Source organism: Astatotilapia calliptera, chromosome 23 (genome assembly GCF_964374335.1).
Source record: "Astatotilapia calliptera chromosome 23, fAstCal68.1, whole genome shotgun sequence".
NCBI classification, from domain to species: Eukaryota; Metazoa; Chordata; class Actinopteri; order Cichliformes; family Cichlidae; genus Astatotilapia; species Astatotilapia calliptera.
In genome coordinates this window covers 41,853,536-41,877,020 of record NC_137443.1, presented here as the reverse complement: position 1 = coordinate 41,877,020, position 23,485 = coordinate 41,853,536, and the positions used below count along the sequence as shown (strand labels likewise).

Genomic DNA, 23,485 nt, shown 5'->3' with positions numbered 1-23,485 from the left:
CCCAAATTTTAATAATATGTCTGCATTAAGTGCATAGTAATTACATAAATTGCAAAAAATGCAATAAACTACAAAAAAAATTGAAAATCGTTTTTGTTTTTTAACATATATTTGTAGTTAGAGAAATTTAAGAGGCTTATCCCTCAAAACTGTAAATACAAAAAAGTTGCACAAAATAGTTTCCCACCACAGGAAATTTATTTTGAGTGTTTTCATAGTTTTATTTTTGAAATACACCAATTTTTATATACTGCAGGAAAAATGAAAATAAATATTATACTGCAAATTTGCACAAAAACAGCATATGCATCAAAATAAACTATTTCCAGTGCAATATGACTTCTAAGCATCCCAGAAACGTGTTTCTGGAATATTATGTTTTTGTTGGTGCAAGTGCTTTTTATGCAGTTTTTGCAAAGCTATATGTGGAAGGAAACTGTGACCGAGGACAAGCTGATGGCATCAGATGTAAGTACAACTCCTCCGGTTTCATATGCAAAAAAAATTATTGTGCTAGCTTACGTGGTTGCAGTGCTACCGGGATTTAAAAATAGTTACGCAAAATGGAGCGTGCTGCTCTGACCGGCTTTAAAGGGTTAATTACCAACTCAACTCAAAGTGCTGATACATTTGACGTGTCTGTGTCAACCCAACAGAGCACTAAACAAATGCCATGATAGTCCACGATATAGCTTCAGTCACCCATTAAAGATGATTAGTACATTTGCTTCATCTTTACTATGATATCATGTCTGCCTGTCGTGCAGCTCTGCTGTTCCTGCGGACCAGGGAAACAGCTCAGGTTTGACTCTTTGGGCACAGTGACTGAGACAGCGACCATGGGTTTCTATTCTTTGAGTGCCACCTTTCTCTGGTATGTCCTGGTTATATGTTCAACAAAGTGATTCCATTCAATGTTACTTTAATTTGTTGGCCAAACACACTTTTCCTGAATACCTGCGAGGAAAAAAAAAGAAAAAAAAAAAAAAGAGTAAAAATAGCACATTTCGGTATGTGAAAAGATTTTTAAAAAGACGTTAATCCACTGCATAATGACTACAGCTACACTCTTATATAATGACATCATTTAAAAAGTGGCTAGCTGACAGTCAGAAGATAGGCATTTCTCTGACGCTGTGATAGCACCAGGTTACAGTCTGACATTGCCGTGAGTGATCAAAGACGCGCTTTGCATAATTCTGATGCATGAACTCCGGTTGCTTGTTTCAGCGACGACACCGCTACTCGAGGAACGGAGCTATAATTAGAAAGCCTCCGCTTTCTCAGTTAGCCTCCTTCCTTTATTTCTTTGTTCTTGATGGTGGAGCGGACGGAGAACGAGGGGAAGGAAGGAGGGAAGGAGGTAGGAAGAGAGGGGATTTAAAATACTTAGTGACTGAGAAGATTATTTTGTTTATTACACAGCCATAAATAAACGGCAGAAAAAGGCACTCGGAAATGTGAACGCATCTCAAGCTGTGCCTTTGGAGAGGACGCGGTATCACCAGAGAGAGGCCTCCACCCGCCCCCTCCTCACGAGAGGGGCTCTAGGAGTAACTGATCCCCCACTAGCAGGGTGACGCACAGCCTCTTGCCCACAGCTGTTCCTCCTCTGAATCTAGACCGCTGTCCAGACCTTCCTACCCCTCTTTTATGAACTCGTGAACTCTCTCAACAGTTACTTGACAAGCTTTAAACACTACCTTTAAGCTTCCTGTGTACTACAAACAGAGCCAGCAGAAGAAACAGGGGACAAAAAGAAGAAGAAGTGTGGATGTGCTGCTACATAAGCACGTGCACACAACTATTTCCATAATTTCACTGCATGTAAGCACGGCATCAAAAAAAAAGAAGAAAAAAAGAAAGCTGCTCTAAGGGTGATCTAACAGACTGTAAAATAAGCTAGTTTGTGTTTTTAATAAACAAAGATTTGGTCAAACTGTTTGCAATTAGGTAATGATCATCTGCAGGAAAAAAGCAGTAAGTGGCCCACGATGTATCATCTCAAAAGGGCTGCACAAAAGACGCTTAAAAAAAACGAAAAGCAAAAAGTAAAGTCTTTCTGGATTGTCAAACAGAATTTCAGCATCTCCCTTATGTCCTCGTGTTTCTTTCTTCACACAACTACTTCAATCACGTTTCATGTACAGAAGGAGGGAAAAAGCCTTTGAGTCGAGCTGGGCCTGAAGTGTGTGGCGCTATCTCCATTTGTACAGTTGCACTGAGACACAGTGAGACGTAGCCTATGACGGCCGGCTTCTTGTGCCAGGTAGTCTGCTTTCAGACGTGGTCAGACGATCTGGTTTATTTCAGGCGTACTGAACTCTTAACCCTTTACTGGGCTTCCTGTGAAGCTGGCAGCAAAGCTCTGTGGTGTCTCTGCGTCATCTTAAGAATTGCAAAGGGATTAGAAACAAACTGTCTGATACCATTGCCATCTGGTTTGAGGACACTGTCCTACCTCAAAAGGAAAAAAAACAAAACAAATGGACATCTGGGTGACCGGGTGAATAAGCGCAAGTAAAACATGAGTTAAAGCCATGGACTGTAAAAGGGTATATTTGAACCCAAACCATGATCTATTATCGCAGCAGGCTGCTGCAGTTGTTCGTAGTTTGCATTGAAGATGTGAACCACAGATGGAAACATGTGAGTCTTTTCTAACATGTTGCTTATTGCTAAGGCAAATTACTGCTAGGCGAGTAGATGCAAGTGTTTGCAAGCAAGTAGGTATTTTCCATGCAAACTATGGGAATCAGTGGCAACCTGCTAGTAACCAAAGTACTCACAAGTAGGTTTTAAATGCAATACCCACTTTGTGACTGACAGCTAGCAACCTCCAGCTACTACCTGTCAGCTGGTTGGGGAGTACACATTTTTCCACAGCGACCAGAGGATGCAATGGCGATCATTGATCGTTTTCTTGGCCTGTTTAAATGAGGTCTCGGTGGCGAGACTTGGACTCCAGCCCCCTCGTCATTTGAGTGCAGTGCATAAAAATGGAAACTCATGTCAACTATGAGAAGAAAGAAAACAAATCAAACTCAAGTGATCATTTAATTGTAGCACTGAGTTATTTTGACGAATATTGTTCCCTAAAGCAGTGTGTCAACAACCTTAAGGGGGTAAAAATAAGCCATCTCTGAATTTCACTTATTAAATTTGAAGCGGGTTAACTTTGCTCGGGTCTAAGCTATAAATCCATGCACTTTAATCTCTCAGGCCTGTGAGGTGACAGATCGAGGTTTAAAAAGGAATCTATCGATTAATAACATAAATGATTAGACCAACACCACTACTGGTCCCTCTTTGCATGTTTAGGCTGCTTAATAATCTGATTTCATGCATTCTTGTTGTCACGTGAAGCTGACATGGCTACACATTAGGCAGCTTTGGTGTGCAGTGACTGGTATGGGGAAAATCACATCTGATAGAGTGGAAGCAACGCCACTGATATCCTGGTGTATCAGGAAGTGTGTGATAAAAATGGTATCCAAATCCCAGCCTGAGTTTTGGTGCTGCAGCAGCTTCATTAAGCAAAAAAGGGTCTTCTTCTCTGGTGATAGGATGGCAGAAACTAAACTACAGTGGATCTCTAATAGAATATCTGGCTCCTGTCTGAGCTAATAAAACTAAAATGGCTGTCGGTGGAAATGAAAACAGTCTGATTGGATTTCTCTGGGTTAATCCCTTGAGAAGAGTCCAAGGCGTAAACTGCCCGAAACACACACACACACGAACACAAAAGACTGACGATTACCACCAGTGCATCTAATGAAACTGTGTGTGCGCTCTCTGCTCCATAAAGCAGGACAGCACTGGTAGAGTGGAATACTAAACACTATAAAAACACCATTTAGCTTCACAGAAACAAAGCCACCGGGAGGCTAAGTTTCCCTCGTTACTCGCTGCATGTTTAATAAGAACACCAGTAAATGAAGGCAAATTGTACTTCTTATCTGACACACTGACATACAGCTGCCTTAAAACGAATGACCACACTGATATGGACTTCATAGGAAATATATTTTTAGGTCTGTTATTGCTTTTAGATGTTTACACTACAAAAGATAGATAAGCTGGGAAACCTACATTTATCCAGACTTCCATGAATTTACAGCACTATGCAAAAGCCATCCGTCATTTCCTTTTATTTGCTTCAAGGAGCCAGGCATGGTCTTTTTTTTAAAATTGCTCTTGAACACTAGTTCTCCTGACTTTCTGAATGTTTTAACATTTTTTTGGACACCGACTGCATTTTCCCCTCATTTTCAGTCCAGTCCTTGCACCTGACCAGTTTAACAGAAATGCTTTTTTTCTTAAGCCAGTTCGTACAGACCTATCAATCATTCAAGCATTAAAAAGGCACTGAAGGGATAAACCAGTAAAGTGTCTACCTACACAAAGCAAATAAATGTGAAGGTACAAGAGTGAGTGTCTACACGGTGGAGGCTCTGTTATGGTTTAGGCTAGATTTCAACCAGTGGTGTTGGAGACGTCAAAACTGATGGAATTATGAAAGCAGAAAACATATTTGATCCACCATACAGTAGCATATGGAAAGAACAAGACTGACAACAGCTTCATTTTCCAGCATGACAATGATACCAGTGGAAACACCATCAGTCATGGACTGGCCTCCCCAGAGGCTGGACCTCCACATTATTGAAGCATAGTGGGATCATGTCGACAGAACAGAACAAAAGGCCGAAACATCCAAAGAAGAGCTTTGGATGTCCTTCAAGAAGCCTGGAGAACTATTCCTGAAGACTGCTTAAAGAAATAATGAGAAAGATGCCTAAGAGGGTTCAGCCTGTGCTGAAGAATAAAGGTGGTCACACGAAATATTGACTTTCACTTTTGTTAGCACCTTAAATACTGTATCTCCATGTAAGATTGCACGTTTCATTAAACCACTGAAATGAATATTCACTTCCACCTGCATCTTTGGTCTCAGCAGAGCTGCTAAATATTTTCTGCAGACATGTGTTTTACCAGAAAGCGAATAGAATTTTTAAGAGTTAACTGTTTCACAAGACTGCCCCATAGATTTCTGCAAGCAATCAACCTGACTAATGATGCAATCACATCACACATTGGCATCCACGAAACACTGCCTTCTATAGTCGGAAACATTTTGACACTCTCTTGTTGACTGGCACGCAGTGTAAGCCCAAACAGAAGAATCCCCCTGCGTGCGGTCACGATGTTTTATCTTTGCATGTGCGACGCTTCTGCTTGAAAACTGCTGCCTTAGCAGTCTGATGACACTGTGATCTGCTGTTTCCAAGGATTTCTTCAAAGCTGCATCTCTGTTCCTACTCCGGTTTAACTGTGGGACGTAATGGAGTGAAAATTATGGCACAGTGCAACTCTGTGCAACATTTTCAATTTGTGTTCGACTGTCAAACCCGTCCCTTCCCTTTTCCTCTTCTAGCGCTCGGTTTCCCGCTTTTTGATTGGCAACCATTTGCTCTACTTTTTCAATAAAGTAAAAAAAGGCAGAACGGCACCGCATTTGATGTTTTCAGTCAGTCATCTTTCATTTGAGCTGAAAACCTGAAACAGGTAGTTCTGACTTTTAGCAGTCATCTAGGGGACACAGAAATGTTTTTTTTTTTTTTAAAGTCAAATGATTGCTGAATTTTTCTCAAGTTTTATGTACTTTAATTGTTGAAACAAGCTGCACTAAAATTTTTATTACAAGGCAATTTAAACATGATTCATGAGTCATCTGACTTTTTCCAGATGAGGTTTGGTTTATTAGACAAGAAATTAGACTTGCTCTACCTCAGACTGAGCACAACAGGAAATGAGGAACTGACTAACACCTGAGTCAAAAACAACTTGTAGGATTCAGGACTCTGTAATTCTGTTTTTTGCTTTAAAAAAAAGGTCAAATAAAGGTATCATCATATGGAAGCCCGTTTCCGCCACTAAAAAAAAAACAAAAACAAGTATCCATAACTTGAAATTTCAAGTTATTTTCTTGAAATTTCGACTTATTAACTCAAAATTTGGAGTTAGCTCTGCCAATCAGTAAACTACGTGAATGAGGTCACTTTCTTGTTACCCAGAAGCATATGGCGCAGAACGTGCACTCAAAAGCATTTCGAGAAAATAACTCGAAATTTCGAGTTATGGATCCTTTTTTTTTCTTTTTGTGGCGGAAACGGGCTTCCATATCATCATGATGTGGATATAGTAAATATGAGTTAATAATTAAAAAAAAAAAAAAAAAAAAAAAAGTTGTAGTTTACACCTTTGTCCATCGGATATAAAATGCCATCCCGCTATGATTTTGTGCTTTTATAATTAGAAATGTGTGAAATTTTGCCTCGATAAGCTTAAAACTCAACTAATCTGCTCTACGTTGGCTCACCATGACCTTGAATAGCAAAATCAAATCCCCTCACAATGTTTCTCATATACCGTGTACCGGACAACCCAAGTAATGCCTCAGGCCACTGGGCCGAGGATAAAAATTCAAAAAGAGGAGGAAAAAAAAAATACAGACCTATGAATCTCAGGCATCTGTAGTGCGTCTGTACAGTTTGAAACCGGGACAGGTAGAGCTGACAAGCTAAACCTGGTGTCCTGTTGATTGTGGGGTGGGTGGGTGGGGCTGGACTCTTTGTCCAAGCGCACACAAAGATGGACTTAATGGGCAAATCTGTCATCCTCAAACTGAGGGTGTCTAATAACTATACATATAAACTACAACTAACCTCAACTAACAGTTGTTGAATGGACTCTGTGTGTTGGCTGTGTTTTCTTTGGGTTTTTTGTTTTTAGTAGTAAAAATTATTAGTTCACCAGAAACATTAAATGGAGAATCATTTGGTCTTTCTGTCAGATCACCACTTCCTACACTTCCCCGTCTATCCGCTCTTCATCCCTCTTTCTACTGAACTCTTTCTCTCGCCACTTTTAATTCCCTGCCTTCCTCTCGTCCTCATCTCTCTCTTTAGGAAACTTTGCATGGTGTTCTCCAACGACTCTCCCTCCATTTACTGCCTCCTCTATTCACTCTCTTCCACTCTCACTCACTTTAACAATCTGTTTAGCTCCCCACCACAACCCCCCCACCCTCAACCATTCACTCCCGCCATCTCTTCCCATCTCTCTCCAGCTCTGGGTCTATTCTTTCTCTACCTCGTTCTGTGTCCCCGGCCGGCTAACGGAGCGTGAGATTGGCTAATTAACGGCTGCCTGTCGGCCCTGCGAAGACAGCTGGGTTATTTGGTGAGAGTGGAGAGAAGAGAGGAGAGACTGAAGAGGAAATGAGGAGAGGAGCGAAAGCGAGTATCGTTGTGTATCTATCGCCCAACCTGATTTTAAAATAAAACTTCAAACTTGCAGTGCGCATTTTTTAGTTAGTTATCGTGTTCTACTATACACACACGAACTGGGTTAATTTGTTTAAACTATATCAATCAGTATTTTGTATCTCATGAGAAAGGCCACATGAGCAGTCTAACCAAATTAAGGCCAACGTCACATCTCCTTTTAGCGCCATTTTGGTTGCCACCACCTCCTCAGCAGTAATGTGGCACGAGCTTCCAGTGCACAGCGCTGCAGAGCATGGTTAAGTGAATATTTGTGCTTAATTTCATCTCTTGTTCCCATCACGGCAGCACTGACAAGTATAGCTGGTGTCAAGAAATGTAAACGCCACCCGACTAATGATTTAAAAAACTGTCAAAAACTAAAAAACTCAATTCTAACATAAACCACCGTCCTACACAGAGACACGCTGGAAACACTAGATGCGTTTCTGTGTTGCTCATGTGCGGCGCTCACTCATACGCTGGCACCCTAAATTGGCACTCAGTCGACAAAACCTTTGGAACCCTTCATCAGCAGGCAGTCATTTGTCCATCATGTGTCTGTCTGTGGGTTGGTGATTTGCAGGTGTGCAGTACTCAGTTTGTCAGAGGTTCTTGTCTCCAAACTGCAGAGCTGGGCGATACTTCTATGCGGATTTGTCCATACAATCATTTCTACATCATATAAACTCCAATCCTGTCTTTCTCTGGCCAGGAGACACTTTTGCAAAGGGAGGAGGTTTGGAGCGACCTTGTGGCCGTTGCTGTGGCTCCTAAATTCTTCTACTTTGCAATAATACCACTTACAGCTGATTGTTCCCTCCCAGATATTCCACAAATCTCACAAACTAAATGCAATGGTGAAGCCCTATTATAGCATCATGCTTGAATTCAGTGAGCTGTTTAGAACAATGCATTGCTTCACAAATGTTTGGAAAGGCAGACTGCACGGCTAGATGCTTGACTTTATACATCTGTGGTACTGGGACCTGCATGCAAAGATTTAGAGGTGTGACCCAATGCTTTTTCCCATACAGTGTATATTAAGTTGAAGTAAGCACCAACACCTGTATCGGCCAAACTACATAAATACATACACAAATAATCAGCTGCTGGCTACAGTAAATACCACCTATATTGATTAATTGATTGACCTACGGTCCGTACTTTCTATAAAATGTTTTGGCTGGGTCTTCTTCTAGTAAATTATACAAGCCAGCTTTTTAGCTTGGTAAACCTGCTATATGGTATATGCTAGAGGAGTTCATTTAAAGGAACAAACAAATAAAAGAACTAAACACAATCAGATAATCAGGAAAAGACTGCCAGTACCGTGGTTTTATTCCAAACCGTGTTTTTAGGCCCTCGTTCTCTAAAAAAAACAAAAAAAAACAAAAAAACTGTGGACCTGGAGGGATTGCTGGCAGACAAATGTAGGCATGATCGCTGTGCCAACAGGATTCAATATCATTTGTTTTTCCTCAGAATTACCCAAGAATTTTCACCAAAACCTTCTTGGAATAATGCAATGTTTACTTTTTACTATAAATATCTTTGTGCACTTCTATGAGACACACTACAGTAAACAGCAGTGATACAAACTACTTAGAGGAAAGCTGTTTCAAATGCAAATTTATTTTCCCAAGCTCACTGGTTAAGTTTAGTACCTTTAACAACCATCTTGGTTGGCATTTGCTAATTGTAGCCATCTAGCTTTCTTTTTGCTTGCATGCCTGATGCCTCATTTGGAAGGGGAAAGAACAGTGTGTGTCTGTACTAGTGAATCACTGAGGAATAAAGCTTTATGCCTTCCCCAGCAGGTACAGAGTGATATGCTGTTACTTAAACAATAGAATTTCAGGCTGTTAAAAACAGTGGTATCTTGTGAAAAGTGTCACATTTTTAGAGGCACTGCTTCAAAACACAAAGAAAACTATCTCTAATGGTGATGTCATCTCCCCTCCACTGACATCTAGCATGCAACATCTGACAAGTGCAGACTTCCACGAGTGCAACAACATGCCATTCATTCCTCGGGTAATGAAGGCTGCATATCCGCACGCAGCACGTCGAGTTAATGAAAAGCAAAACAACACAGGGTCAAAGACAGCGAGACAAACACACACATCAATCTTTGAGTTAGGGTAAGAAAAATCTTCCATAAACTTTAATTTACAAATGATTACACTGTCCAATTACTGTATGCCATGGAGGGTGGTACTCTTGCTTGATTAGTAAATTAGGTCTAAATTTAACTCTAAAAGAACAAAGGATCAAAGTAATCTCAGCGCGGGGAGGAAGAGAGCATCCGATCATTATGGAATAACATCCTGTAAACCTGACATATTTGTCCACAATTAATTCTCCCGTCATCACCGGGGTCGTGAAACTCCCCACGCAGAAGGTGATGAAAGCGGTGACGGTAATTGAAATGCGATTTGAACGCCAATAATCGTGTCTGAAGTTATCCCACGCACCATCAGATTTCTGAAAAATAATTACCTACAACTCCAGCGGCTGTGTGGAGGTATCGGTGTGTGGTACTGCTAAAAACTAATCAAACACGCACAAGTTAAAAACCAACTAAAAGCTGCCACTTTCACTGCATGCACACAAGTTCAACTTAGGACTTATTATGTATTCATGATGCTTTGAGCTAAATGCTAGAACCAACCATTGACCGATGCTGGCCATTTGCTAATGGCTGATAAATGAAAATAAAAATGTAAAGAAGAGACTGGAGCTTTAACACTTTTAACGCTTTAACCCTGTTATTAGTGTTGATATTGCATAGTTTGTCCATCAGAGGGCACTCTGCAACTTTTCTGCTGGTAACTGTTGTTTTTAAGCTTGTGAGCAAACCAAAATTATTTTTTAAACCACACAGCGAGATTATCTTAACACGAACTCCCAAATAACTACACGTAGCAAATGTTACAGAAACCTGTGGCTTCCTGTGTCTCTATCAAATATTTAAATCCCCAAATATTGATATCATATATCGGTTGGCCACTAATAAATGCTAACATGAACATTAGCACTAAAGATGAAGCGCAAATACATTTTTGTAGGTTTGGGTTTAAGAACAATTTAAATACCTTTGACATTAAAGGATGTTTGAGTAAGCATTTTATAGCAGTTCATCAAACTGTAAGAGAATGATATAAACCAGACAGACTCCATGTTTGAGTCATGTGGCAAGATGGTTGAAAATGTACCACATGGTGCAGGAAACAGGAATTACAGCATGTCCATCATTATGATTAGAAGGCATCTTCTCATAGATCAGGGGTGTCCAACTCCAGGCCTCGAGGGCCTGCAGGTTTTAGATGTGTCCTTGATCCATCACAGCTGATTCAAATGACTAAATTAGCTCCTCAACATGTCCTGAAGTTCTCCAGAGGCCTGGTAATGAACTAATCATTTGATTCAGGTGTGTTGACCCAGGGTGAGATCTAAAACCTGCAGGACACCGGCCCTCGAGGCCTGGAGGTGGACACCCCTGTCATAGATGCTTTGATGATGGTAGAAGAGAAGGGCTTGTGAATGAGGAGCAGGTTAAAGAATCACCTTTAATGGGATCGTGACAGATGCATTTCTTTCTTTTGCCACCTGAATACAGTTATCCATGCGTCTAACAGGGCATCCAGTACACCTCATAGGAAGTGATTATTCATTACGCAATAATTTTGACTCATAAACAGAATTCCTACTTGGGGCGATCGTGGCGCAAGAGTTGGGAGTTCATCTTGTAATCGGAAGGTTGCCAGTTTGAGGCCCGGCTTGGACAGTCTCGGTCGTTGTGTCCCTGGGCAAGACACTTCACCCGTTGCCTACTCCTGGTGGTCAGAGGGCCCGGTGGCGCCAGTGTCCGGCAGCCTCGCCTCTGTCAGTGCGTCCCAGGGTGGCTGTGGCTACAATGTAGCTGCCATCACCAGTGTGTGAATGTGTGTGTGAATGGGTGGATGACAGGTTGTGTAAAGTGCTTTGGGGTCCTTAGGGACTAGAAAAGTGCTATACAACTACAGGCCATTTACCATTTTACTGGTCAGAATTCGTCATGCACCAAAGATCAACAATCTGCAATTGGGAAGTTATCCTGTTTGAACACAAGGGTCTCCTTGGCTAGCAATTCTTACCCTAAGCTTCCAATTGGGATAAAATCTACTATTAATTAGTTGCACAATTACAGTCTACTGTGGATGACATGATAACCGATTTCAATCCTGCTCATTTGTAAAAAATATTAAAATATCTTAGACGACAGAGCGACATGATACAGGTTCCTTTGACTCATGTAACGTCGCTCCATAAATGTTGACGTAGCAACGCACTTACACGTATGGAGTCAGTAGTTTCACTAATAATGGGCTGAGTCAGCGTAACAGTGAATAGGAGCACTGAATGACTAAGCAGTGAGGAACAATGCGGGATGTTATGTACGCAATTGTGTTTCACCATGCCCGCTGTTAAAGCAAGCTCCGACAGGAGAGCCGTTTTTGGCCATCTCTAAGGAATGTACTGTTCTCTCTAACACGCACACGCACGCACACACAGACTGTTGCTCAACCTCTTCAGTAATTTCTTAGTTTCCTTCTTGTGTCACAACAATAAGCTTCAGAGTCAAGGCAGTAACAAATCACTTGTATTAGAACACACACAAACACGAGCTGTTATTATACAACTTGCTGTCGCACCCAAGAAAAAGCTTTGTGTGTTTGATGCAAGGACACCTGCATAAGCTGAGATTTGGCGGTTGTCCAAACTGGGGAAACCTACACGCCACACCTTTGCTGCTGCATGTCACTCGATTCCAGTTTCCTAATTGGTCCTTTAACTTGTGTGTAATCTGTTTGTTATGGATACTTGTCCCGCTTTCGACCACTTTCGCAGACTTAAACACACCTGCCTGTCACAGTCGTTTAACCCCTAAATATAAACAGTGTTTGTGGTTAGCTAGATCACAGAAGAACTCTATGGTCACATGATCATCCGCAGCGATACGTACAATGATATAACTGCACGTGTTATTACACAGAAAAATGCCTATTTATAGCAAGCGTTCAAAGATCAAACATGAACTGATACAGCTCGGTGTTTTGTCTGTGCATTTAAATCTGTCCAACTCTCTCTAACCTTCACAGAAACTAGTCTGAGAGGAAAACAAATCCAACCAGCATGGCCAAGCTGTCTCAAATATACATTTGTTATTGACAAATTGTGCAGAAGAGCATCTCTGAATGGACAGCGTGTCAAACCTGTAAGCAGATGGGCAAAATTGGAGATTGGAAAACTGGAAAAGCGCTGCCTGGTCTGATGAGCTCTAAACTCAACTAGATGTTAAGGTCAGAATTGTATACACAACATGAAATCATGATTCCAGCCGGATAATGTGTGATGTCCCAAAACGGGTTTCGTGGGTGTGACAATAACTCCACTGTACTCAGATGGCCTCCACAGTCACCAAATCTAAATCAAATAGAGCACCTTTGGGATGTGGTGAAACAGGAAATTCACATCGTGAATATGGACCAAACCTCCGTCACCTTCTTGAATCTGTGCCATGAAGAATTAAGACAGTTGTGAAGGTAGCTAGCTTAATTCTTCATGACAAAGTGTACTAAATAAAGTGACTGGTGGGTGTATACTTCCCCTGGATGTATATAACCTGTTAGTTCATTAATAAACATGTATTTCATATATGATAAAGAACCGCTCCAGCTGTGCTACGTTAATCCGCAGCCGTAAAACGCACTCCCCCCTTCACTCCTGTTTGAGTCACATCTGCTACAACCTGCCAGCTGTTTCACAAACCCACTGCGATCGTCAGAAAACAGAAATAAATAAAAGAGGGAACAAATGAAAGCCGATCAGGTGCTGAATGAGAGCGATTTTCAGACCAAATGTTACTTGCAGAGCAAAGTGTGACTCAAAGCGCCTTCATTCATGCACAAAGTGGAACCAGATGTTGCGCTGAGAGCATGATCACCGATACAGAAATGCCCAAGTAATTCAGCCGGTTCCTACTGCCGTAGCGTTGCACAGCACACACATGCTGAAGTGACAAATGATTTGCAATTAGCACTGAGCCCGTTAGTTACAGTTTAACTTAAACCCCGGCCACAGGAAGCACAAATCAGGAAACGTGCGCCATCGTGATGGCAGAAAAAAAGAAAAGAAAACGAGCTTAGAGACAGTTTTTTTTATCTCTGAAACTTCTGCCTCTTACTCTACTGAGATACTCATGATAAAAGTAAAAAAACTGAACTATTTTTACTCTGTGAAATGACAGATTTTTGCTAACTGAAGCTATTAGCTAGCTAATTAGGCGTATGTTAGTTTGAAACGGTTGAAATGTCGTCACCAGCTGACTCCTTAGTGAATCCAGGTGACTTGCTTTAACGGAAAGAGACTTCTTGACTTGATGGCCACATACAGTATTTATTCTTAAACGTTAAAACTGCCTGTCTGAGGAAGGCTAACGGCCAACAGCAGAACATAAACCATTTTATGTGCACAACATGCTTTTCCTGACTCTCTCTCCTCCTACAATGAACACATCAATATCCACGTGTAGCATCTTTATCAGCTGTCATGGAGAGGAAGGCTCCGCTCCCTGGTGCAAACCCCCCACAATCCCTGCAGCTCTACACATCTGTGTTAATGCTTACACATATGCACACCTACAAGGACACAGGCGCAAAAATAATCATGTTTGGCTGTAAAAACTGGATTAAAAAAAAGAAAAGAAATTGTATTCATCTCTGTTTGTTAGCTCTGCTTGTTAAAACGCAGCATTAACTATCCATCTGTGCTTTATCAGCTCACTATGTGGATATAATATAGAAAACGCATGTTGGACGGGGCAGGAAGGACGCAAAGAGAAATCGGAGGGAAACAGTGACAGCTGGGCCGAGCGAGGTGGTGAGTTATGCGCACCGTCGTGTGATGTGTTCAAGTTAAAGAGTACAGAGTGAAGAGGAAGAGGAGGGCGTAAGATGAATGGATGTTTAGAGTGATGGAGAAAGAGAGACGGAGGAGGGGGGGGCGAGGCAGACGGAGATATAGATGGACCGAGAGAAGAAAGAAGTAGTGTGTTATACTACAGATGGTTCCCACAGGAGGCATCCATTGGTGTGCTATGGGGACTTTCCAGTGTCACAGAACATTGTACATGTACAGTAATGGAAATAATAAATTCTATTTAACTTCTATTGCATATACTCATACGACCAGTTTACAGCTTAAAACATGCGACTAAAACATGTATAAATTAATAGTATGTTCAGTCTACTCTGCAGCTATCAAATGTATATTTTTAGAAATTTTAATAGTCTGCAAACAGCGTTTCAAAATAACTAAAGGGTTTGGTGTATTTACAGGCCACACAATAATCAGATTTAAAGAAAACACTTTTCTAAATGCAAAAATGAATAAATAAATAATGCACTAATCCACCCATCCATCCATTTTCATCCGCTTATCATTTTCAGAGTCGCTGGGGGGCTGGAGCCCATCCCAGATGTCACAGGGTGAGCGGCAGGGTACACCCTGGACAGGCTGCCAATGAAATGAAGTATACACACGAGCAAACTAAGGCATAAAATAGCCTTTAAGCTGTTTTCTTGGAAGGTTTTCTTACATGAGCAGGAGGCCAAAAAAAGACAGAAAAAAAACAAGACTTCTGACAGCACTTCCTGGATGAGGTAGATCTGATGTTCACGTGCAGGTGTCTTTGTGTTAGTGTGTGTCTGTAAGCCTTTAAAGGAGCTGCACATCAACATTCTGCGGAAAAACAGACGTTATGATGGCGTCGAGTCTAATAATTAAGCTCACTGATTACTGGATTAATAATAAGACTACCAGCACTGTGTCAGTGGCTCAGAGTTTTATCATCCCAGGAATAATTTTACCGGTTCTCACACACACACACACACACACACACACACACACACACACACACACACACACACACACACACACACACACACACACACACACACACACCAAGTGCATCATGTGGAATATTTGTATATTATTATATTATATTTATAATTGGGCAGCATTTTTCAACCAGTGGTAGCGCACCCTGCTGGGCAAAAGCAGTAGTAAAGGTGTCCTCTTTAAGTCGGGATTACACTTTCTGCGAGTCTGTTAGTGTGCACTAGGGTGCACTAGGGTCCACTAAGGACCCAATCATGGAAATTCCATCATCGGACAATAAGCCCGAGGGTTCTTGCGGATGTCCGTGTGACTGTTTGTCTGTGACCGTGTGGATTTTCTATGAGCGCACACCAGGGAGACTCAAAGTTGACCTCAAAGAAGTATAACAGACTTACTCCTTCTCTGTGTCATGGAGCAATGGAGTATAATCTAGGCCTTACTTTTCAGGCCATCGTGTCCATCTTTTATATACAGTGTATGCTTTGTGTATGGCAATTTAATTAACCACAGCCAATTTAAGATAAGGTGCAGCTGCCACAGTGGGTGGAAAGTCCTCACACTTGAAGAGACTGGAAGAAGAGAACATAACAGTGTGTTGAAGCTGTTATTGATTCATGTTCTGCTGATTAAATAATTAACCTGCCCACCAATAATTGAATTTGTATGCATGAACTCAATGACAGTCTGTGTCACAGGATTACAGATTTTGACCTGATGGTAGGAAGGCTGGGCTGTTCTTTGCAAATTCAACAAACTTGGCAAGGTTGCTGCTTTGAGTCACAGCACTGGTTAGACCACCTAACTGAAAGCAAACCCTTCATTCTGGCGTTCTGATGTGACACAATATTGTTTACCGTTTCCCCCTTTTTAACCTGTGGTTTCTCATATCAGAAGAAACTGAAACCTAACAGTACGGACCTCAAAGTCTATATGAGTGAAAGCAGCCTGGATAGAAATGTTAGTACAGTGCACCAAGTAACCAAGCCCCGAATATAAAACCACAAAGGAAAGAGAAAGAATGCAGAACTCTTAATCATCACATCATTCTTATTAAGGCTGCTGCTGACAGGTTGACAGGTGAAGAAGGCAAAGGAAACGTTTGTATGAATTTGCACATGTGGGAGCTGCAGCAGTGTCTCGATGCATGCGTGGAAAAAGATGAAAAGAGCTTGCAACAGTTGCAGATCGTGATTTATGAGTGCACGTGAGAAAACCTCACATACAGTACCTCCATATATGCTGTGTGTGTGTGTGTGTGTGTGTGTGCACTGTACCAGTCTTTGGCGAGGATCCGGAGACGCTGAGCGAGCACTCCATCTTTGCCGTTTCCCACGGATAAACGCTGCTATCGTCCGACTTGATGGCGATGGAGAAGGATGGGCCTGCAAACGCCAGCACATCGGTTCAAATGAGCTTTATTCAAGAGACATTTGACACAGACAACAAACATCAGAGAAACTCTGCTGAGATCAAAAGGGCTCGTTCAAACACAGGCTTGCTTTTAAACCTACATATACGATAATTTGGCATTCGGGTCCCTGAGGAAAGACAGTAGATGTGAGCTTGCGGGGAGAAAATATAGTTCAGCCCTCAGATGATAAATACTGCTTTAAAGTCACAGTCTGCGGGTTCTCTGATATGCTGAAATCAACAAGCAGGAAACAGCAGCACTGTAGCTAAAGCAGATGGTAGCTCAAAACCAGAGCTCGGCACCCGCTATAAATTTGTAAAAGGGAACCGCTGCTGCAAGGCTAACAAAGCCCTCAACTATAAAGATTTATAGCTACAATTTCAAGTGTGCCTTCAGTGTTGACACCTTAATGGCTTTATATTCTGCAACCCAATGAAGTTTTCAGGTTGGCTTTGGGCCGTTTCGTTAGAAAAAAGGAAAACGCTTGAGGCTCTTTCGGGTTATGTTTAAAATTAGTTTACTAACAAGTAATTTCTGCTTTTGCATGCTATGCGTCTAAGTGGAAGGAAGGAGTGAAAAGCCATTTTTTACATGTGAAACCTTTTGGAGCTGTAGATCAGGATCTCTCTCACATGGAGCAGAACGTAGTCTGCTTCAGAAACTGTGTCGAAGTGGAGACGGTGTTTTTCTGAAGCAGTTGGAGCATGAATGATGCACCACACACAGCACGATTTGCAAATCGGACCAATCTGGCATCACACTGACTTTGTAATAGGGAGCTGGCAGGTTAAAGACCGGCTAATGTCTTAATAGACTGCACAAGACGTGGGAATTCTCACCTGCACCTCAGTCAGGTAAGTCTTTAAATACAGTTCAGAGTGGCAGCTAATCTGTGAGAAAAACTCTCAGTCAGGGATGAGATAAAGAAAAATATGTGTCTGGGTCTTGAACCAGGATCTAGTTTCAGATTTCGAACGTTCATCGAGTCTTGAAATCTACGAGTAGGTTCAGCAGGTCAAGGTCCACGCTAGGCCTCGATGGAAACCTCACACAGGAGCGCTTAACCTGACAGTCTGCCCGCCCCCTCACCGCTCCTCACTCTGTTCTGGATACTTTTAAAATATGTGCAGATGGTCTGCTGAATTATGAGGGTCCCTGCTGAGTTAATCCCCACAGACTCCCATGTTAAACTGCTTTGCAGCATTAAAAAGCAGTTTTAAAGCCAGGTACAAAAAATAAAAGTAAGAAAGTAAGAAAGCTACAGTCAATTTCCCCTTTTTCATGACAACTGTAAGATTTTACACAGCCTTAAGTTCTTCTTAGGCGTGTGTCCACTTTCAACGAAAGGTGGGTGCCAAGAAGAGTGTTACCTTTCTGTGCAGCTTCAAATCCAAGTTGCAATAATCTGACAAATAATACGAATTACTGTTTGGTTAATTGCCAATAAGAAGGTAAGTATATGTCCCAGAGATGCATTTACTAGCCTAGAGTGCGTTTAGCGACCATCTGCAACAATTGGTTTCAATAGCGAAACGTTTATTCCCTGACCAGCTGCCTGTACCCCACTGAGTTGTAATGAAACTTGGAAAAACAGCAAAGCAAACAGGAAACGTTGAACGCTCACCCTCAAAGTAAAAGCTGTGCCTTATTGCTGCTACCAATATTTTCCAAAAGGTAAAACTTTTATTTTGAAGGCAAAAAAAGTCTCTGCTTCCAGTTTTCATCATGCTTTTCACAGTTTAGCCACCACTCGACGAGCAGGACCTGGTGGTTACTGACCGGGCTCTATTCCTATGTGAACGGGGCTTTAGCAATCAATTTCATAGCAACCACTGGCAACCGGTCAGGAAATATAGATGTGTCCTTTGGGACCAGTTAACCCCAGATAGTTGGTAACCAGATCTAAGCCTGTGTGATTCTATGCCTGGAAACCAACACATGGAAGAATTGGGATCATCATAGAAAAAAAATAAGGATTCATTTGGATATTAGCAAACATGTAGATGGATAGAAATGATCCCTATCCTTGGACAACATAATTTGTGGTGAATTTGTGTCTTAAAGTGTAGTGCTGATTGGGTTGCAAAACAAGAAAAGTGACGTACAAATTAATTTGATCGTGTGGAGAAAAGGAAAAAAAAAAAAAAAAACTGCCCGGGAATAACTACAGTCGTGAGACCTTGGAGCCATTTCTCGTAAAATCTAAAATGTTCTGACAGTTTTCCCTCAGAAGTCTGCACTCCCCATGCTGTCATGAGTAGCATACTGTATAATGCATGCACTCCAGCTGCATAAACATTATGAAAATACTAAGACATGTTTAAGTCTTGCCACTGGTGATCTATATGCAAGTCCAAAGAACGCCTGGCCTTAAAATTCCTTCACGTCGCTGATGTTTGTATTAGGAAGCACGTGCTCATCACTCTGTGCCATGGATGGTCTTGTCATGAGGACAAATGATATGTTGGATGACACGGATTTAACTTAAAACCTTCTAATAAACGATGAATGATTGAGTTTAGGAATGTGTCCCAGTAAAGGTGGACATTAAAGTTCTCCTTTTAGCTCATTCCTCTATCTCACTCTGGGATCAGAGCCAGACTCTACTAATGAAGACTTTCACAAAAGAAAAGGTCATGTCTGAAATGGGGACATTGTTTCTTATAGAAGATACCACTTTTTTTTCGTATACTTATATACTTCTCACTTAATTTTAATGGTTAAAATCACTTAAAGGCTGAATTATTAAACAGTGACTGTGCTGTTGAGACGTTGCATTTCCATATACCTCCTCGCAGAAGATCCCCGTGCAAGGCAGAAATACCACAGCACGTCTGAAACATTGAAGATACAGCTGGAACAATGGGAGGCTTGCCAGTTTGTGGATGCACTCGACACACACACAACAACGACGAGTGCACAGCGCTTCCGTCCCCCAAGGCGAGTGTAAGGGGTTCTTGAAAACCACTCTGCTTGAAGCTTGATCGCTGTTAGTGTGGGAGTGTGTGCGTGTGTGTTGCTCTGTGTGGGGTCAACTCAAAATGTTCAACTCGGACACACGCGCTCGAACACTTGAAAGATTACACACGCACGCAAGCAGAGAGAGAAAAGGAAAGCAGTGGTGCAGATCTTTGCAGCTGGCTGATTGGCCAAAGGGCTTCACTTTGAAGTTGTCTCAGAGAGCGAGGGAGGGAGGGAGGGAGGGAGAGACAGCAGGGGTGGTGGAAGGAACGAAGAAGGTAAAAACAGTGTGATAGAAGAAAAAAAAAAGGGAAGTAAAGCTCAAGGGTTCCTGCCCTCCCCAGAGAAAGACAGAAGACGGTCTTCAGTTCATCTTCTCCTTTCCAATTTGCTGTCATCTTTCACTTCTTCGCTCCTGCAGCCTCAGAGCATCTCTGCTGTCACCAAACGTCTCTCGCACACGATTAAAAATGTTTCATCCAGTCTTTTAACAAAGATGTGCGACTTACTCCAGGTGGTGGCGTCTGCTTTCAAACTAAATATTATGTCCCCTGAGAAGACTTCCTAATCTTTTTGCCCACAAACAGTAACTTGAAGTTGTCATCTAAACTGTGCTTTGGATTTCCATGCTCTAATTTCCTCACGGTAGCTCATTCACTCATAAATGTAATGGTTCCTAATTTCATGGCAGCATCTTTTATCTGTATTTTTTGCATAAGCAGGTTCTACGTGTGGTTACTTATTAGCTGTATATAAAAGATGGAAGTAGCCACCATAATGTGACCTATATTTGACTTTAGCATCAAAGCTACGATCATATTTCATTTATTTATTTATTTTTTAGAGGAAAATGTTGCTGCATGAGATGTTGGAGGACTTCGTGATCAGCTAATGCTAACAAGCAAGGTTAGCATGGTGCATTAAATGATATATGGGTGGATGACACAGACTGCTAATTAGTGCTAAGTAACATACAAATGACATACTAAAGCTTCACTCACCAAAACCGGAGAACAGACTTCTTGGACCATCTGCACCACAGAGCATATAACCGTGTTATGATGCTCCAAAAGGCATCAAAACCACAAACGCAGGCTGAGTTTACTCAGGAGAAATAGTGATGATGCTAAAGCTACTACTTTATGTTGTATACATTTATGGTTTTATCTTAATATGGGCATTTTACTTAGGAACTATGGAGACAGGCTGAGTTTTGGAAACATCCTCTAAGTGGCCATTAGACAAACTGGTGTTTTTCACATTTTTCAGCTGCGATGGTTAGCTTTTACACAGGGTTATCAATTCATATATGGAACATTACATCGCTAGATAGATACTTTATTGATCTCTGTGTTACAGATACGAAGGTTTCCAAATGATTGCTAAATTATAGATGCAGACAGATTGCCGACATGTTGCCATCAATCTGAATGAGCGTATCAATAAGCAGAACTCGAGGGGACTTAACTCAGCTGCTTGTATTCTGGTTATATAATATATGTTTCAGTCACCATATCACAAATGTTAAACCTGAAGTGAGAAGTATTGTGATAATATCACATCGCGAGGTGTCTGGTGATTCCCACCTCTAGCAACTACGTCACCATTTGTAGGGGAGTTCCTGAATTTCTCTTTCAGATCTGTGAGGTTCTGACTGGATTCTCAGTGTAAGCAGCTAATTTCTGTTTAACATGTATGCAGATAGAAATAGATTAGCAACAGACAGCCACACGTTTGTAATTTTCACTGATTTAACACAGTTAATCACTTTATTATCATTGTCCTTTCTCTAAAATTCTCCACCTTTTGTTATTGTTGACTTTCATCTTCCCTTCATCCTCTTTTTGGCAACTTTCCTTCTTCTGGTGATGCATACCTCCACGCCAACCCCCCAGCCGGCCCTGATACTGCCTCAGCTGCTCTCCACATTGTTTCCATTTCTATTTCTCTGCCTCACCCATTGCACTTTCCTCCTCCTCAGTCCACTTTACCACCTCTCTCACATTGTCTTCCTTGTTGCCTCCCTCCTTCCCTTTCTGACGCTCCTGTTTCTCCTGTCTCCTACTTCCCAGATCAAAGAAAGTTAAGTAGGCCAGTGGCTGTGGTGGGCGTCAAAGGGCTTAAGGTGTGTATCTGTGTGTGTGAGAGAGTATCTTTATCACCGCACATTTTTAGGGAATTTATGTTGCTCATTATTAACACTGTGTGGGAGGAGGATGTGTATTTATTTTGTGTAGAGGGATGTACAGAACACGGATGCTTACACATTTCTATAAATAGACAGCTACTTTGAGATTTCCAGGATAATTGCAAGGCCTTAATATTAATTTATTCGCTGGTATTTGTTCCCACTGTTATGAAAGTGAATAAGTGATCGAAAGACTAGACAACGGCTCTATTATTGATGAATTTCACTACAGTGCTTGGAAAATATTTTATCACCATTTAGCATTAAATTATGCACTTTGCATAAAGGCTGCTTTTAGGAGGTTTCATTAAATGAGACGGTGTCTTACAAAACAAATACAGCCTTAGGAGCAACACAAGTGAGAAAAAACCCACCTACGAGTAAAAGGGCGCAATTAGGGTGGAGGTTTAACATGAACTCTGTCATCCTGTGCTAAACAGAGGAGCAGCTGCTGGTTCTTTAGTGTTTTTTCGACTCTAAATTCACATGTAAAGTTTATCTCAAAGCATAAACTCAGGCCTCCTCAGCAAACACACAGTGACGTCCTCCAGGGTGACTGAAATGAAACTCTGCTGCTAAGTTTTAACAGCCGCTTTGAGCCCCTTCAGTCACCGCAGTGGCAGACGTACGCTTGAAATCAAGAGTTTTCTGTACAGGCAGCAATCAGAGTTATGTCTCACCTGCCATCTGATTGCCTGTTGTAAATCGCTCTCTAAGGGTCCTGTTCTGACCTCTTGCATTTTTGCCATTTCATCAAACTTGAGCATGAACTCCTGTTTCAAAATGATTCAGCTTTCACAACGAGAATCAGCTCTGGTAATAAGAGGTGGGTCTTCAGAATTTGAGACCAAATAGCAGGCGTCAGACCTTCAGCGTCCAAGCCAGGAGCATGCTCTTTGGGTTTTCTTCATCCTTGTTTATATCCACAGTGAATCCATCCCGCAGGACAGATTTAATGTAGATCCTCTGCTGTAATGTTCTGAAGTAACTGAGGAAGGACATTTGACTGAGATGGCCAGAACTGTAGCGTGTGTCGGCACACAGCCCACTGAAAACAAAGGGCTTATTTTGGCCACACTAACACAGTCTTCCTTAGGGACTGCAGTTTCACTTGAAAAAGAGAAACCTGGATCCTAGTATGTTTCATAATTATCTAACATTATTCTAAAATCTTGCAATCAGACTTTTACAAACATCATAGCACAGAAAGCACCCTCCTGAAGATAACGGATACCAGCCTGAATACAGATTCAGGCAAACTGAGTACCCTGGTAATGTTAGCATTCAATACTGTACATCCTAACACACCATCTGACAGGTTAGAAAATTTGATTGGGTCCTACAGGGCGATCGTGGCTCAAGAGTTGGGAGGCCGCCTTGTAATCGGAAGGTTGCCGGTTTGAGCCCCGGCTTGGACAGTCTCGGTCGTTGTGTCCTTGGGCAAGACACTTCACCCGTTGCCTACTGCTGGTGGTCAGAGGGCCCGGTGGCACCAGCGTCCGGCAGCCTCGCCTCTGTCAGTGCGCCCCAGGGTGGCTGTGGCTACAATGTAGCTGCCATCACCAGTGTGTGAATGTGTGTGTGAATGGGTGGATGACTGGATATGTAAAGCGCTTTGGGGTCCTTAGGGACTAGTAAAGCGCTATATAAATA

At 41.8% G+C, this 23,485-nt stretch overlaps 1 protein-coding gene across 2 annotated transcripts in view; it reads right to left on the bottom strand.

Annotated features, from left to right (window-relative positions):
* The window catches only part of ptgfrnb (prostaglandin F2 receptor inhibitor b), a 93,545-nt gene that overhangs the window by 30,765 nt on the left and 39,295 nt on the right, over window positions 1-23,485 (bottom strand). For both annotated transcript variants that reach the window (XM_080297492.1, XM_026157626.2), the window contains exon 11: window positions 16,547-16,654. In XM_080297492.1, coding sequence (XP_080153618.1) covers window positions 16,547-16,654 — 108 coding nt within the window. The remainder of the gene's footprint in view (window positions 1-16,546; window positions 16,655-23,485) is intronic.